Genomic DNA, 17,016 nt, shown 5'->3' with positions numbered 1-17,016 from the left:
TGTTTTTTTTTTTTCTAAGCGCTAGCAGCCGCCTACAAATAATATTCGAGACTTTCAGTTAAGACTTACAATACTCTGCAACATTCGTGTAGCACATAAACAACTAACCGAGTCAATTTAGACATATAAAAAGTCGTGTAGATAGCTTAATTCACATAAAACATTTCCCACTAACTTCTCCCAACACGCCGCCATCTTTGTTCGAATTATCCTAGCTGTCAAAAAATAAACGTTACGTTGGTTGTCAATGGTAACCATTCAAGAGCATTGATATGGAACGGCGATTTAACTTTTCTACTGGGACTACGTCCAAGGTGTGCGGTTCCACGAACTTAATGTACACCCCATTAGCCAATCAGAAAACAGTATATGTTCCAGAGGGAGATAATTTAAAATATCCTCTGTCACAAACTAAAAGCCAGTGTAAAGATTTAAGAACTGGAGTAACGTCCTCTGTTCTCTTGGTCCTGTATAGAACTCTCAATGAGCTGCAGCCATTTAGTGGTCTTTAAGAGAAGTCCAGAATGTCCAGAGACATTACAGTTGTCCACCCCACTGAAGATAAAACCATGGATGAGCTTCACAGACAGAATTATGTCCGATTCGGTTAGACCATTTTATGTGCTAGAGTCTCAAATATGTGATGGGGCATTTGTATTCATTTTTATTAGAGTCATCAACAAAGTGTATGCCCTACAGTAAACCAAGCCCTAGAAAATCACATGGAGTCAAAAAGAGGCATCTTGAGTTTGTCTGTGGTCAGTTATTTACTCAGAACCAGTTTAATTTATACAACTAGTAATTATGCTGATCAGAGTTCACTGATCACTGATCAAGTCCCCAAAGATGTGTCCATCATTGAAAAATAGCCAAGGTATTTACATTGCCCAGCCCAGTTATATACACGTTTTAAAAAACACATGTAGGACACACACACACACACACGCATACACAAACACACACACACACACACACACAAACAGGTTTAACGGCAGATAAAAAAAACATTCAAAATGTACAGTTCCTCTCATCAGGTCGGTGAGTCAAGTTGTTGCTCCAGGTCCGAGGGCATCATGCAGTGAGTCAGGCTGTTGAGGGAAAGTCCTGTTGCAAAGGGAACTAGACCTGCAGCCACTTTAAGAATCCCAAGCAGTCTCACTGCAGCTGCAATCACTCCTTCACTTGTCTACACGGAGAAGGACAGGGAGAAAATAACAGGCCAAATGATCAGCACAGTGGAACACAAACAAGATCTTCAACACAGATGCTGTGTCTACGCTTACTCAGAGGGAGGCAGCAATTTACTTCTATGACCATGATCGCTTTACACCGACCACATAACCTTACTTTTACAGATGAAACCTGGTCAAAAGCTATATAGTCCAGGTAAAGTAGCCCATTTTGGAGCCAAAAATAGAACAAATTGTAAAAGAATTTTGTTCAGCAAAGATCATTTCTATGAGGTGTCCAGAACAACATACTAAAAGTCTTAAGAAATCCTAGTTGAGGAAATATGATTAAATCTCATCAATCTGAGATGTGTGCTAATAATGCATGGCAAAAATACACCTCAAAAATGTAATTTTTTCCTTTACTCCTATCAAAATAAAACTTTACACAATGAAAGTACCCATGAAAAGTAACACATTTTGTATTACAAGTTTCTTTGAAAATGAATTTGAATATGCAAATTAGCTTAACACTATATATGCCGAAAAAAAAATACACCCAAATAGGCTTAATTTTTTCCTTTACTCCTACCACAATAAAACTTTACATAGTGCAAGTATACCTAAAAAGTAACTTGAAATGAATTTGAATATGCACATGAGCGTCACACTTATTGAATATGTCCTGATTGCATACTAGGCAGAAACACCATAACCCTGTCAGGCAGGGCCGTGTCTAACGAATGGGCTGACCGGGCTGCAGCCCCGGGCCTCGCCACCAGGGGGGCCTCAGGTCGCCCGATGTCGAGTGACTCAATGGCACCGCACCGCGCATAACATTAGAAACATTCAGAGTGAAACAAATTATAAATATAGCTGCAAGCAGCGATGGCGGTTTCCTCCTTCAAACATTGCGAACCAGGCAGTGATAAAGCATGGTCTTTAGAAAGTCCGTGCCAATTTTGGTGAAGATCGGATCAAATTTGCGACCTGTGCAAACTTTTTAGTGTTTTGGATTAAATTAAGGTCAAAGGTCACCAAATGTATTGATTGTCCCCCAGATGGGGTCAGCAGTCCATGTACCAAGTTTGGTTTTGATACATTACAAGGTTGCCGAGACATGAGCTCACTTCCTGTTTGGCGGCTTCGCCGCCTAATTCGATTGGCTGCTACTGGCGAACGCTTTCATCAATTGTTCCATAAACTAATGCAGTTATAAGGCATTGTCTACTGATGGTCTGCGCCAATTTTGGTGAAGATCAGATCAAATTTGTGACCTGTGTTTGCTTTTTAGTGTTTTTGACTAAATTCAATATGGCGCCCTGATCAATTATGATAATGTCACATATTTGCATGTGTCAACCTAAAGACCTCCAAGAGCACGAGTAGATCCCACTAGTAAGTTGAAATTCCAAACACGTCAACAGCTACAGGCCAAAATGCATTTTTTGTAATTACAGCGCCACCTAGAGGTCAAAGGTCACCAAATTTCTTAAGCGTCTTCCTGATGAGGTAAGCGGTCCATGTAGTAAGTTTGGTCTTGATACATCAAATCGTTGCTGAGATATGAGCCCACGTCCTGTCTGGCGTCTTCGTCGCAAACTTTGATTGGCTGTCACGGGCGAACGGTTTTAGTTGCGAAGATGTAATCCAATAACTTTTGTGAGGCTTGGTCTGAAGATGATTTGTGTCAAGTTTGGTGTTGATCGGACAAAAATTGTGACCCGTGAAACTTTTTGAAGGTTTTTGATAAAATCTAAAATGGCGGAAAATCCATCATGGCGGAAAATGACGTCATAGGGTGCGTTGAACTCGTGCAGGTCCAAGGATTCCAAGGATGCCTCATTTTTGAAAATCGGGCCAACGGGTCAAAAGTTACGTGTGTGAACGTACGGCCAACTTTGACCTGTTGGTGGCGCTAGAGCGCTACATCTGCCTACATGAAACTTGGTGAAATGAATCATGGGACTGTCCCCAATCAGTGTGCCAAATTTCACAAAAAGTTACCATATGGTTCTAGGGGCTGCCATTGACTTCCATTGCAGCAACATAAGAAAGCCTACAATAACAATAGGTTACCTACTACCGCCGGAGGAAACCTAATGAGCGAAAATGTCCGGTCAAAGAAAGCACGAGAGTGGGGCCAAAAGACTGGTCCGTGGACCGTGACCTTCTAATCGCAAAAGCCCTCAAGTGCAAAGTAAGACTGAAGAAGATTAATTCACATTTCTAAACTTTGCTTTGGTTCGCACCACATCATTAAGACAGGGATAAACGCTTGTAATAACGCGCTTTCAAATACGATGATGCAGGTAACAAGCCAGGCTTCCCGGTTCCATCTAAATAGGCCTAATAAAACGTAAATTCTTTCAGCAATTGAAGATGTATCAGTTCTTATCCTCACGCATATCGCTGCAGATTAGGCTAATTCATTGAAAATTATAGACAAATTATGTGCAAGCCAGTTAGACATAGCTAAGTGAAATGTTTTAGCTTAGCTATAGAATCTTCCATTTTCGCAGTCATGGTCAAATATTAGTGTAGAGGTTTTCACTGAGGTTTTTTGTCAGATCAGCAGGACTAAATAGGTTCTACACTCAGTCCAGTTTGTGAGGTATTGCGCAATCTGAGATGAAGCACAGCTCGTCGTTGCCTCATCGTCTTGCTGTCTCCTGTCTGTTTGAACAGGACATGCGCAAATTCAGCGATTTTGATTATAAAACTGCTCGAAATGATTGGAATCATGCAGAAAATACATTTATATCACAGACCAGTAGAAAATATTTCCTTTGATCGTTATTTGTTTTTTTTACTTTAATGATGACAGGTGAAGCTCTGCCTCCCCTGACCGCACGTCGGTGCTCTCGCATAGAAACGTGGGCGCGGAGCCAAGCTGTTGCTTCACTAATAGGCATATGCTTAATCAATTCGTTATTTCATTCCCTGGCTATTTAGCCTTGTTTTTGCTTTTGAATGAATGGAAATATGTATACATTTGCATTATTGGTTTATTATTGTCTACAGTGTAGTCTACTACATACATACATTTTATCCTTGGCTTTAAACTGATCATATTTATAGAGTGGTTCTGTGGACTTTAAAACACTGATGTGACGGTGCACCTGGCGTGGGTTTGTGTGCGTGTCACGATGTGCGTCGGGGCGATATAGGGGCCTCATCCTGGTAATTAGCCCCAGGCCTCAAAATGTCTTAATCCGGCCCTGCTGTCAGGTAATACCAAACCAGGCAGTTTTCAGGTTAGAGGCCAGTCTAAAAGCAACATTGCCATCTCCCATTGGCAGTATGATGATTGGATGAAGATTAGGCCAATTTATTTGTCATACATATGAAAGGTGTCTCTGCCTATGGACATATTCAATAAGTGTGGAGCATATGTGCATATTCAAATTAATTTCAAAAGAAACTTGTAATACAAAAAACTTTAGTTCATGGGCACTTTCATTGTATGAAGTTTCATTTTGATAGGAGTAAAGGAAAAAATTACATTTGAGGTGTATTTTTACAATGCATTATTAACACACATCTCAGATTGATGAGAATTAAACATATTTCCTGAACAAGGATTTCTTAGGACTTTAGGTATGTTGTTCTGGACACCTCATAGAAATGATCTATGCTGAAAAAAAAATATTCTGTCGTAAAACGCTATTTTGCCTGGACTAATAGTCATCTCTTTCTTAAACAATGTGACAAAAAGTATTTTGCTGTTGGAACAGACCTGATCCTCTGCAAACAGCAACGGACAGTGCAGAGATGCAGCCATCTTCCTCACAGTCAACAGACGGGTGCTGGAGACTGACAAGCAGCGAGCTAGAAGACCAAATGCAGATTCTCATACTAAACACATGGATCAAGAATGGCAAAAACACTCACATAAATTATTGGAAAAATCTTTGTTACACAAAAAAAAGCATAATAAATCACTCCAAAGCTCAAAGTAAAGAAGAACAAGAGTCCATACCACCCGTGACCAGGAAGCACACCTTCCCCAAAAAGAATCCAGAGTCCAGATACCGAACGGACTGCTCAGCAGACTGAACACTAAGGAAGATGGAGAAATGCAACTCAGATCCTTGTATTCAGTGACACCCCAAAACATCATATCATGAGGTATTCAGATTAAGCACATCACACCATTTAATCAGTGGCGGCTCCTGAAAAAAATCTCGGGGGGGGGGGGCAATTCTTTTGATAATGATTAAGGTGACCCATTTAGTACATTAAGCAAGACAACGGTCTAGTGGTAGAATAGGGCAGAAAAAAATCTGTCCTTTTCCCATTTGGCAGTGCATATAAAAGTTTTAATATGATGAAAACATTGAAGGCAAGACAACCCGGGTACCTGCGCTCAGACATGAGGTTTACAATAAACACAACGAGATCAATCCGTGGACGACTGTCCTGGTTCTCCACGGGCAGAGGGAGTTTTCGGGCCAGCCGTCTGTCAGGGTGGAAAATATAATTTCAGATGCCTGAAAGTCGCATATCGGCGTCATACACAGGAGGTTCAGGAAGTGTAACGTTCTTTCAGGCATTGGTAGGGGTACTGAGACCTAGTTTTTAGCCTTATACTCTAACCATAACCCTAAAAAAAATCATAAGAAAAAGTTGATTCTGACACTTAGAAACACTACGTCACTTCCGGTATGCGACTTTCAGGCATTTGATAAATCCAAAACCAACGAACACTGCACGATCTAGTTAACTGCAGAATCTCTGTTGACAATTATCCTACGTTATATAACGCTTAGTTTCAAGTAGGTGTATATCTAAATGATTGGGAACTTACACTGTGATGTTGACATCCTTCTCATTCTGCACGATGATGTCAGCTAACCTCGACTGAAGCTGTTCCTCGTTCTCCACCAGCTAACGTTTACGTTAGGATAGTAACAGTGCGTTACATAAATAGAAACGTTAGATAGCCTCAATGTGCAAACGACAAAACAAAAACGCATTCTTTAATCAAATCCGAGTAATGACATGACTTACCAATACATTCGCAGCGTTCAGGACAGGAACTTTTCTGAAAGGTTTCAGCATTTTTGTCCTCAACTTCATGTATTTCCGTGAGTATTGTACAGGCGCGGTTTTTCAAATATACGCAGGCACGTTGCCTACGTCACAGCGTAAACAACCCAACAAATGTGGGGCCAGCGCCATCTATCGAGGTTCCAGCACTGATCTCTTTTTGAGATCAGTGGGTTCCAGATTATCATGAAAAAAATCTAAAAAAAAATGAATCATTTGAAAAGGTCATATGTTTAGAAAATGTATACAAATTGTATATATGCAAGGTGCTTCATGAGGCTTAATGCCTAGGCCTAAAGTTATTGTTCGGGCCTATATCTTTTTTCCCAAAACGATTGAAAACAACCACAACAACAACAACACTAATAAGTAATAATTAACTAACTAAATAACAAAGATCCATGAATATCTTCATTTAAGTACTTAATTTAATAAACTAACCTACACTTGCCAGTAACCAAACCATTAATATTACCTTATTGTTTTACATTTTAATGAGTGTCTGACGGTGATGACAAAAAGTGTGGATACAACTGTGAAACCTTGTTAAACATGCCTGTGTCATTTTGAAAACAATCTTGGTCACATTAAATATTGTTAAATGTTGCTTTTGATTAAAAAAATCCTCTTTTTATTAATTTTTCAAACACTATAACAAATATGTTTTATAACTAAGCCCCCTCTGTGGATACACTAATAATAATAATAATAATAATAATACATTTTATTTGTATTGCACTTTACATCATACAGATCTCAAAGTGCTACGTATACATATAAGACAACAACAATGAACAATAATTAGCAGAAAGCTTTTGAAAAAAGATAAGTTTTCAGGCCTTTTTTAAAAACGTCAATAGACTGTGGGGCCCTGAGATGGTCAGGGAGGGCATTCCACAGCCTTGGGGCAGCAGAGGAGAAAGCCCGGTCACCCATGGTGCAGAGCTTAGTTCTGGTGGCTTGAAGGGTGTTTGCGGATGCAGAACGGAGGGAGCGTGAGGAGGTCTGGGAGGAGAGGAGTTCCCTGAGGTAGGGGGGAGCATGTCCGTATAGGCATTTGTGGGTGAGGAGGGAGACCTTGAACTCTATTCTGAGTGGGACTGGGAGCCAGTGAAGTGCTTTCAGGGTGGGGGTGATGTGGTCGTGTTTACGCACCCTCATCAGGATCCTGGCAGCGCTGTTCTGGATATATTGCAGTCTCTGTATGCTCTTGCCAGGGATCCCAATGAGAAGTGCGTTACAGTAGTCCAGTCTGGAGGAGACAAAGGCATGGACAAGCTTCTTTGCATCTGCCAGGGTGAGTGATGGCCGGAGTTTGGCAATGTTCCTGAGGTGATGAAATGAAACCTTGCAGAGGTGTTTGATGTGGGTGTCATAGGTCAATTCAGCATCCATTTTAACACCCAGGTTGGTAACTGATTTTGAAAGAGAGATGTTTTGGCCAGAGAAGGTAATGCTAGTGATGGTGGAAGAGCGGAGCTGATGTGGTGTGCCGACTAGTATGGCTTCCGTTTTCGAACTGTTCAGCTGTAGGAAGTTTACCTTCATCCACGCCTCAATCTCCTCCAAGCAGGTGGTCAGAGTGGATGTTGGCAGAGGTGCAGCAGAAGTGGGTGTTGTCCTAATGTAGAGCTGTGTGTCATCAGCATAGCAATGGTAGGAAATCCCATGCTTGCTGATGACATTTCCCAGGGGGAGCAGGTAGAGGGAGAAGAGGGTGGGGCCCAGCACAGAGCCTTGAGGGACGCCGCAGGTGACGTTGTGGGTGTAAGATTTTGCACTGCCCAAGGCGACGTGCTCAGTTCTGTCGCCAGTTTAGTACATTGCCTGAGAGCCCAATGGTGTATTGCAGGCGGTGGAGGAGGATGTTGTGATCCACTGTGTCGAAAGCAGCTGTTAGGTCCAGGAGGATGAGGAGAGATGGGGAGCCAGTGTCTGCTGCCATCAGGAGGTCATTGGTGACCCTGATCAAGGCTGCCTCTGTACTATGGCCAGTACGAAACCCTGACTGGAGCTTCTCAAAAAGGTTATTAAGTTTGAGGTGATCTTGGAGTTGTGCTGCAACAGTTTTTTCCAGAACCTTTGACAGGAAAGGAAGATTGGAGATGGGCCTGTAGTTGGAAAGGACTTCAGGATCCAGAGAGGGTTTTTTCAACAGTGGTCTGATGACAGCAGTTTTTAAGGAGTTTGGGATATGGCCGGCCAGGAGGGAGAGGTTTATGATCCTGGTGATGAGTGGAGAGATGGCAGAGATGTTGGTTTTCAGCAGGGTTGAAGGGAAAGGGTCCAAGGCACAGGTGGACAGCTTCATTTTTCTGATGATAGCCTCCAACTCTTCCTGCGTGACATCAGAGAAGAAGCAGAGGGGCGGGACAGACTTTAACAGTGAGTTGGCAGTTGTGAGAGGCATGGCAGAAGTGGTGGAGAGGTGTGAGCGGATGTTCTCAACTGTTTAAGTTGTAGTGAGAAGTCATTTGTTGTCACAAATATGATATGATAATGACTAAATAAAATTCAGAAGGATAACTGTGAATGTATTATAGTCATTCTATTAATCCTTACAATTAAAAAATTGTTATTTAATGTTAATCATTAAACCTGGTAGCAGTTTAAATTGGTGGACATGTGTTGTCCCATGTTTCAAGAATGACTGCTATTTATGCTTTTAATGATATGTTGCATTGACGTTACATTATCTTTCATTTGGCATTAAGTGCTCTGAAAATGTTTTAACAGATCAATTTATTAGTTCTGTGTGCCAGAGCCCCCGGCAGTTATTGCAAGGTTACGGAGGCAGTGACTGGTCACAGTAGTGGTACTGGCCAGTATTAGCAAACTGTCCAGTTTGAGCTCCAACTGCTTATGCGAGCAGCATATTGTGAGAGATAAGGTCTGATCTTCCATGGGTGAACCAACAAGGCCTCGAGACAGAAGCAACATAATCATTAACTTGGTAATCAATCATGACACCCAGGTTTCTTACAGTTTAAGTTGGGGTCCATAATGAACCAGGTTGAAAAAGCTGTTTTTAATCAACAGATCAGGTTTAAGATCCAATCACAGTTCAGAAACGGCCCTAGTTAAAATTGTTAATGTTCTCAGACTCACTACTGACTTAAACCAAGTCTCTATCCTCATCCTTCTAGATCTGAGATCAGCTTTTGACATCATTGACCATAACATTTTAATTCACCGCCTTGTGAAGTGGGTTGGTCTTAATGTTCTTAACTGGTTTCAAACCCCACATTACTGGCAGAGAATGTTATGTTAGTCTAGGGGGATCATGAGTCTGTTAAGCATGACTTGCCTTCTGGTGTAGCCCAAGGGATTTGTCTTGGTCCCTTTTTCTTTTTCCCTATATATGCTTCCCTTAGGAAACGTCAGAGGTCAGTACAATGTAAACTTCCCAAGGTATGCAGATAATACCCAACTATATGTTTCTGTGGAGCCAACAAACCCAAGTGGCCTTGCCTCCCGTATGGCCTGTTTGTTTTCAAAATGAGACAAAGTTCTTAGGTGTCATCTTAGAAACAGAGTTAAACGTATAATGTAACTAGACGTAACGCAAAGCGTTACAAAATATGACTGCCGAACTGTTCAGTAGGTTTTGGCACAGAATGAGTCATGGTTGTCAGTGTGTTTGTGTGTTTTTATGTGTTTTGTGTGTGTAAATTGGTTTGTGTTTCATTTTTATGTATTAAAGGAATTATTTGTGATAGATTCTGATGATTTGGTTATGTAATGTTTTGTGTACTACTTTTTTGTGGATTGTTTTGGTATATTTTTCTTTTGCAATGCAGTTTGTTAAAACAGGTCAAATAAAGAGGTGTGGAAACAAAGTGAAGTTTCCAGCCACCAACAGGTGGCGCTATAGGTGATATCAGTCAGGCATATGTACGCGTTCGGGCTGGATCCAGCGTCCACCCTAAGACATTTTCTCTGGATCAAACAATGTACGCAAGAGTTATGAGAGACTTTGTGTTTTGTGGCAAGCACTGGCAAGTTGGCAAAGTTTGAGGGTCTGCCACGCCCACACCTTCCGACTAATGAGAAAATCTTATATAACTTTTAGTCACTCATGGCTGAAGACTAACCTGACCACATTTCAAGGCGTTACCATTAAAGGAGTTCATTCAGATGCGAGGTGTGCAAACGCCATCAAAACGCATCTTCCACTCAAAATGGCCGACTTCCTGTGGACCTGCCACTATGGCGTCAGGAGTTTTTTTTGTGCGTCCAAGCATTATGAAGACGTGTAACGAATTCCGTCAAGCTACGCCAAAATAACCCCAATGCGCAGGGTTTTTTGCAATGTTATAGGTGGCGCTACAGAGCCATTTTGCTCCATCCATGGACAAAAACTCTACCGAAGATGGACGGTTACAGGCTTGATGTCCATGGCAAATTTGGTTATTTTTTGAGCACTCTGACATACATGCGATTGAGTTATAAGACACTTTGTGTTTTGTGGCAAGCACTAACAAGTTGGCAAAGTTTGAGGGTCTGCCACGCCCACACCCTCCGACTAATGAGAAAATCCAATATAACTTTTAGTCGCCCATGGCTGAAGAGTAGCCGGACCACATTACAAGGCGTTACCATTAAATCTGTCGGAGGAGTTCGATCAGATGCGAGGTGTGCAAACGCCGTCAAAACGCATCTTCCACTCAAAATGGCCTACTTCCTGTGGACCTGCCGCCATGGCGTCAAGAGACTTTTTGGTGCGTCCATGCATGATGAAGACGTATACCGAATTGACCCTTCCGCAAACTCCGCCCCCCTTAGCAACGTTTGGTATATCAGTCAAGCATTCACGTTTCCCAGGTTCTCAGCATTGGTATGAATGGGGTGGCAACATGTTTTCAACCCTGTCAATTTCAGCTCTACCCAAAGAAATCATCAGCATTTTTTGGAAAAACGGCAAGATCTCAGATCGAAGCAGGCAAAAGGGTCTGCAATATGCTTATATAGGCTACAACCACGACATTACATGCCGTGTTTGTAGACAGACAAATGCTAAGGCTAACAGGTTCATTCCAGCTATGTTTATTTGTTCTATTATCTACACAGTCGCCGCTACGCAAACATGTAAGGTGGTAAAACTGAATCGTATTTTAAGCAAGGGTTTTCTCACGTTTTCGATGCAGTGGGCAGATTTTAGCGACATAGCTTCTTGGAACAAAGTAGGTGCTTCTGTTTACGTTGCTGACATTCAGCTGATGGGGGGGGTCGTCTACATTGTTTGATCCACAGCAGGCATTTCTCTCTCTGGGTCTTGGGTATCGGGAAGGGATAAAATGTTACCCCTCCCTCCAACCTTTTTGGATATCGACTGTCAGAATTACACACTCCATAAGCGCAACGTTTCATTTTCTCTTCTCGAGCAGACGTCTCTCTCATTGACTTCCATTCATCAAAATGGCTCGCTTGACTGAGGTCCCTCCGCTTAGTAACCGTTGCTATAATATGATTGATCAGTTACCGTTTTGGGGAGTGGTCGCGGAAGGGTCAATTACGTCAAGCTACGCCAAAATAACCCCAATGCGCAGGGTTTTTTGCAATGTTCTAGGGGGCGCTACAGAGCCATCCATGGACAAAAACTCTACCGAAGATGGACAGTTACAGGCTTGATGTCCCTGGCAAATTTGGTAATTTTTCGAGCACTTTGACATACAGCCGCGGAAAAAATTAAGAGACCACTTCAAAATTATCAGTTTCTCTGGTTTTACTTTTTATTGGTATGTGTTAAAGTAAAATGTACATTTTTGTTTTATTCTATAACCTACTGGCAACATTCCTACCAAATTTCAAATAAAAATATTGTCATTTAGATCATTTATTTGCAGAAAAATGACAATTGGTCAAAATAGCAAAAAAGATGCAGTGTCTTCAGATCTCGAATAATGCAAAGAAAACAAGCTCATATTCATTTTTAAACTACACAATACTAATGCTTACACTTAGGAAGAGTTCAGAAATCAATATTTGGTGGAATAACCTTGATTTAAAATCACAAACTTTCATGTGTCTTGGCATGCTCTCCACCAGTCTTTCACATTGCCGTTGGGTGACTTTATGCTACTCCTGGCGCAAGAATTCAAGCAGCTCGGCTTCTTTTCATGGCTTGTGACCATCCATCTTCCTCTTGATCACACAAACATACAAGAACAATTTGGCCCTCCAAGGCCCTACGGTTCTCGGGATATTCGAAGAAAACTGTGTGGCGCCACCTATAGGCCAGTTGGTGTATAATCATATAAATCAATTTATTGCATGCCCCCCCCCCCGAACGGAATTCCACGAAACTTAACGTGCAGTAAGAAGGTGTCATAATGATCCCACAACTCCGATTTCGTGCAGTTTTGACCTTGTCAACTTACAATTAACATGTTTTACAACACTCCATTTTTGCTTTTTCATTTGTAACTAGGTGGCGCTATACATGAAATAAGTGGTAGTGGAATGGTTGACGTGGCCTCTTAAGACCAACATACAAAAAAAATGTGGTCCTCCTAAGCCCTACGGTTTTCGACTTATTCACAGAAAACTGAATCGCCCCATCCTCTCTAAAACGGGTCCAGTCCGACGGGGGTGCAACAGATCAAAACGAAAATCAATAGTTCCACGCTCATTTAGTGGGGCTACATGCCCACCAAATGTCGTGCACTTCAGTGTTTCAGTGTCCCGGGAATTGTTGACAGAAAATCGGCAAACGGAAAAAAAAAAAAAAAAAACAGAAAAAAAACTCCGACTAAACCTATATGACCAAAATGTATTATTATGACCGCCGCGCGAGGGCAATAACAGTTTTTAATGGCCCTATAGCCTATGAATTAAAACAAATAATTGAGTCGAAATTAATTTGAATTCAGCAGCATCATCAACAAGATGGTGATGACAGTAAAATCATTTGAACATGTTTTTTGATAAGTTTATTTGCAATGATTGTTTTGGTTTTGCATCAATAAAGAACTTTTTTGGTTTGTATCAAATTAGCTAAACTTCGGAGGTCAAATTCATTCCATATTATATCAGTCCGGATTTCAACTCCTCCCACTCAGTGAACCCCCTTTTCCACGCCTGTCTCGTCATAACTGCCGTCCTCCCTTTGCAGCACACAACCACAGCTTGTCCACAGACAGTCTTCAAGCAGTAAATATGGCGTCTACTGTTTGTCGATTCGGCAGCTTCTTCCTTAAGAAAAACACTGGATTTCAAGCCCACAGGAGTGGACTTCAGTGTGAGGGAACAGCGAGAATGATAATGTCTCGAAATGCAGTTTCATCCACGTCAGGTGCCATTTCACCCAAACCAGTGAAGGTAAGCTGGTTTGTGTTTCATTTGAGTATAATGGCGTAAGGTTTTTGGCAAATGTAGGCGTACCTACAAATGACAGAAGGTGCCTCGTTCAAATCACATATGAGAGTTTGCAGAAGGAATGCCGTAGCAGCCATTCAGTGCTAATGTTTATGTACACCAATGTTTCTATGCGGAAATGTAGGCCTCCGGAACATATCATTCCCCTAAAAACCTCCCGTAATTCACGGCATTCTGTCTAATCTACTCAAAATTTTCTTTTAGGTGCCCTTCGGTTTGATCCGTATGACTCTAGTGGTTCTGCCTTTTCTCTATGTGGGTACGTTAATAAGCAAGAATTTCGCCGCTCTCCTTGAAGAGCACGATATCTTCGTCCCTTCAGATGATGACGACGACGACTAGTATGTGGTAAGTGGCAGGGGCGGATCTAGCCGCTTTTTGGGGGGGCTGGAGCCCCCCCAAAAGTTTAATTAGCCCCCCCAAACAAAAATGGTTTATTTTTTTTATTCTGAGATCGTCAAACTGACCTATCAACCGATTTTGTGAACGTAATAAGTTTCATTTTTAGAGTTAGAAATAAAATAGTCTCGAGTTGCACAGGACTCCTGCCTGTTTGAGACTGTTGTGTGGCAAGCGCACAGCTCTGTTTGGTCGTGCGTGCCTGCGTGCGTGAGTGAGTGAGACAGAGCGTGCAGACAGACGGTGACAAGACAACGTCAAATAAACAGACTGGGAGCGACTGTCCGACTCAAGCTGGAAAAAAGCTGTGAAAGTTGCCATAATCAGCTGCTCGATACAAAGGTATAGCGCATTAAGTTTAAAATGGTAAACTAAACGAAATGGTTAAATCATTGCGGATTTATTATAGATGTCGTGGCTCTTTTGATCATGCCGGTTCATTGATCCTGTGGGTATGCTAGCCTACTCAGTAGCTCAGCCAGATATAACTAACTAGTGAATTCCTGCCTACAACGTTAACCGTTGATGCCGCTCCATGTTAATAGTTTGAATTATACTGAGGATATGCGCCGGAGAAAAGTACTCGGACTGCCTTTATCACAAGGTACGTTTCATCGTAAATACACACACCCAACAAGGCCCGCCCATTACAGCTGCCCCATCGTAAGTCTGAGCTACAACTGCATCTAATCTGTCTCTTTTCATTAAATGATTATGCTACAGTATAATAAGCACCTCTCAGCAGATGTCTTCAATATGTTGTTGTGCCATATTTTAAATCTAAATTTGTTAATTTCTCACCTAAAACCCACTAGAGGACACTATTTAAATGAATATTTTCAAAAAAAATCTTCTGGGGGAGCATGCCCCCAGACCCCCCTAGATCTGTTGGGTTACAGGAAAAATAATAGCATTTCTCTAGGGGCTTAGCCCCCCCAAAAGTCGGAACCTAGATTCGCCCCTGGTAAGTGGTTTTGACCAATATTATAAAGGGCTCAATTACAACGCCCATGTTGTGTGCTGAGACTAATAATTCAGTCCAGTCCACTATTGATGTTGGTTTTAACCCTCCATGTCGACTTTACTTTCCTTATCCTTGGACCAGAGACCCCAGCTTTTTAAGTGATGAAATTGATAACAATGTGAAATCTTTGGGTATTTTCTTTCAAATATCTTATTTGTTCTGACAGTATTTATAATAAGTATAAGTAGGAAGTAATAAGTATAGTAACATACTACTTTATTTTAACACATCTGTTTAACCTCATCTAGGTGCGCATATGGTAAGTCTACCGGTACAACAAAAATAAAAAAGCATTCTCATCATAGACGCACTGTAAACACCCTAGGGCCTATCCAAAAAGGAGATGAAACCATTTTGTTTTGCTATAGATATACAGACAAAAAAGCTCTATAATCAACAATCACACTCTTTATCCTACAGTTAAAACATTCTGTAAAAGGCCCTGAAAGAAATATTAGTGTAGTGTCCTGAGTTAAGAATATTCAATAGTTACACCCAATTCACCACCATCATTAAGATCAACATGGCTGCCAGAAGCGGACCTGTTTCCCCAATCCCTAGGTCAATTAGGTGTGTCTGCCTTACAAATATATTTGTCAAATCTGTCCTCAGTCTAAGACACAGCTGTTCATTCTCACTGTCATAGGCACACAAGGCACATGACAAGAACCAGTAGTACTTTTCGTTCAAAATCAAAGTGAACATGAATGATTAGTGATGTAAAAATAAACGTTTTGTCTTTCCCTTCTGTTTTTTGTTTTGTTTGCACAACCCAACCCATAGCCACACCCTCTTTTATGAGTATGATTATTTCGCTGGAGAAACTCGATCTAGTGTGTGTTTGTGTGTGTATTGAAACTCTACCCAGAGTGTGTTTGTGTGTGTATTGAAACTCTATCCAGTAAGTGTTTGTGTGTGTATTGAAACTGGGCATTGGTGTGTGTGTTGAATTGTTACACCTTTGTGAAAGAACTGTCCCTAGTTAATCTGAACAAGCTTAGGATGGAAAACCATGTCAACTGGCATACATTAATCATATTTGTCTTTTACTGGGGTCTGTCAAGGATAAAGAGTGAGTCATTTTTTGTAGAGGGCATCTGAAATAAGTTTAGTTAGTATCCTATTATTCCAACAGCTCTCATGGAATTAGAAAAAGTAAAAAAGCATGAAGCCTATAAAATGTAATTTGCCATATTTTGAACGCTCTATTTTAAAGAGTGTGCTGTTCTTGACTTTGCTAACACACATTATTTTTAATTTGACAGGAGCATCCTCATCATGTCTCTCACTGATCAGAGAGGCAAAGGAAAAGGATGATGCTATGATCAAAGCCATAAAACCTAATATTTTTCCATTTCCAATCCTCCATATCTACACTCCTGAGAGAATCCTACCAAATGTTTACTTTTGAAATAGTATATAATGTGAAGTGGCTGTTGCATACTCACTCTTGAATGCATGTACGCCTCTTCTGTTAATAAAGTGCATGGAGGCGTTTTTAAATCATAATTTTATTCTTTCCTGTTAAAGAAGATGACTGTGGAAATGTCGCTGAGTCAATCCTTTTAACTTGATTTGAAATAAAAAATACCTTCAACTGATTACTGTGTGCAACAAGTGGTACCATTTAAATAGCTTCTTAGTATCAAAGAGCCTTTGTTCCCCTATTTATACCACAAACTCACACGTGGCATGATATAACATAATCAAAATAATTCAACAAAAGAGCTTGTGAAATTAGCACTAAATGGACGGTAGCATGCGCTAGCTGAATCAGGAGGCTGGAGCTCAGAGCTGTGAGCTGTTTCTCATGTGCTGTTGTGTCTTCACGGACTCAGAGCTATGAGCTCTTGCTCATGAGCTGTTGCTCCTGCATGGCGGCCCTGGTGAGACTCAGATGCTCCCGGAGACAACCCATCTCCCTCTCACTGGCTCCCTTCAGCCGGCTCAGCTCCACGTACACCTCCTTGAAGCGCTCACACACAGACTCCTTCT

At 41.3% G+C, this 17,016-nt stretch overlaps 2 protein-coding genes across 2 annotated transcripts; one reads left to right on the top strand and one right to left on the bottom strand.

The window, feature by feature from the left end:
• Positions 1-831: 831 nt before the first annotated feature.
• Positions 832-6,251, bottom strand: pane1 (proliferation associated nuclear element; the record flags this gene model as incomplete). The annotated part of the gene is made up of 6 exons (XM_080841025.1): positions 832-1,186; positions 4,909-5,000; positions 5,152-5,231; positions 5,533-5,631; positions 5,980-6,059; positions 6,183-6,251. 6 exons carry the CDS (start codon positions 6,249-6,251, stop codon positions 1,031-1,033), a joined length of 576 nt encoding a protein of 191 aa, XP_080697151.1. The 3' UTR covers positions 832-1,030.
• Positions 6,252-13,329: 7,078 nt separating this feature from the next.
• On the top strand, positions 13,330-16,622 carry smdt1b (single-pass membrane protein with aspartate-rich tail 1b). The gene is made up of 3 exons (XM_080835337.1): positions 13,330-13,541; positions 13,803-13,946; positions 16,287-16,622. Exons 1-2 carry the CDS (start codon positions 13,380-13,382, stop codon positions 13,938-13,940), a joined length of 300 nt encoding a protein of 99 aa, XP_080691463.1. The 5' UTR covers positions 13,330-13,379; the 3' UTR covers positions 13,941-13,946; positions 16,287-16,622.
• The last annotated feature ends 394 nt before the right edge of the window (positions 16,623-17,016 follow it).

Source organism: Sprattus sprattus, assembly GCF_963457725.1.
Source record: "Sprattus sprattus genome assembly, chromosome: 1".
NCBI classification, from domain to species: Eukaryota; Metazoa; Chordata; class Actinopteri; order Clupeiformes; family Clupeidae; genus Sprattus; species Sprattus sprattus.
This window is presented reverse-complemented; position numbering and strand designations above follow the sequence as displayed.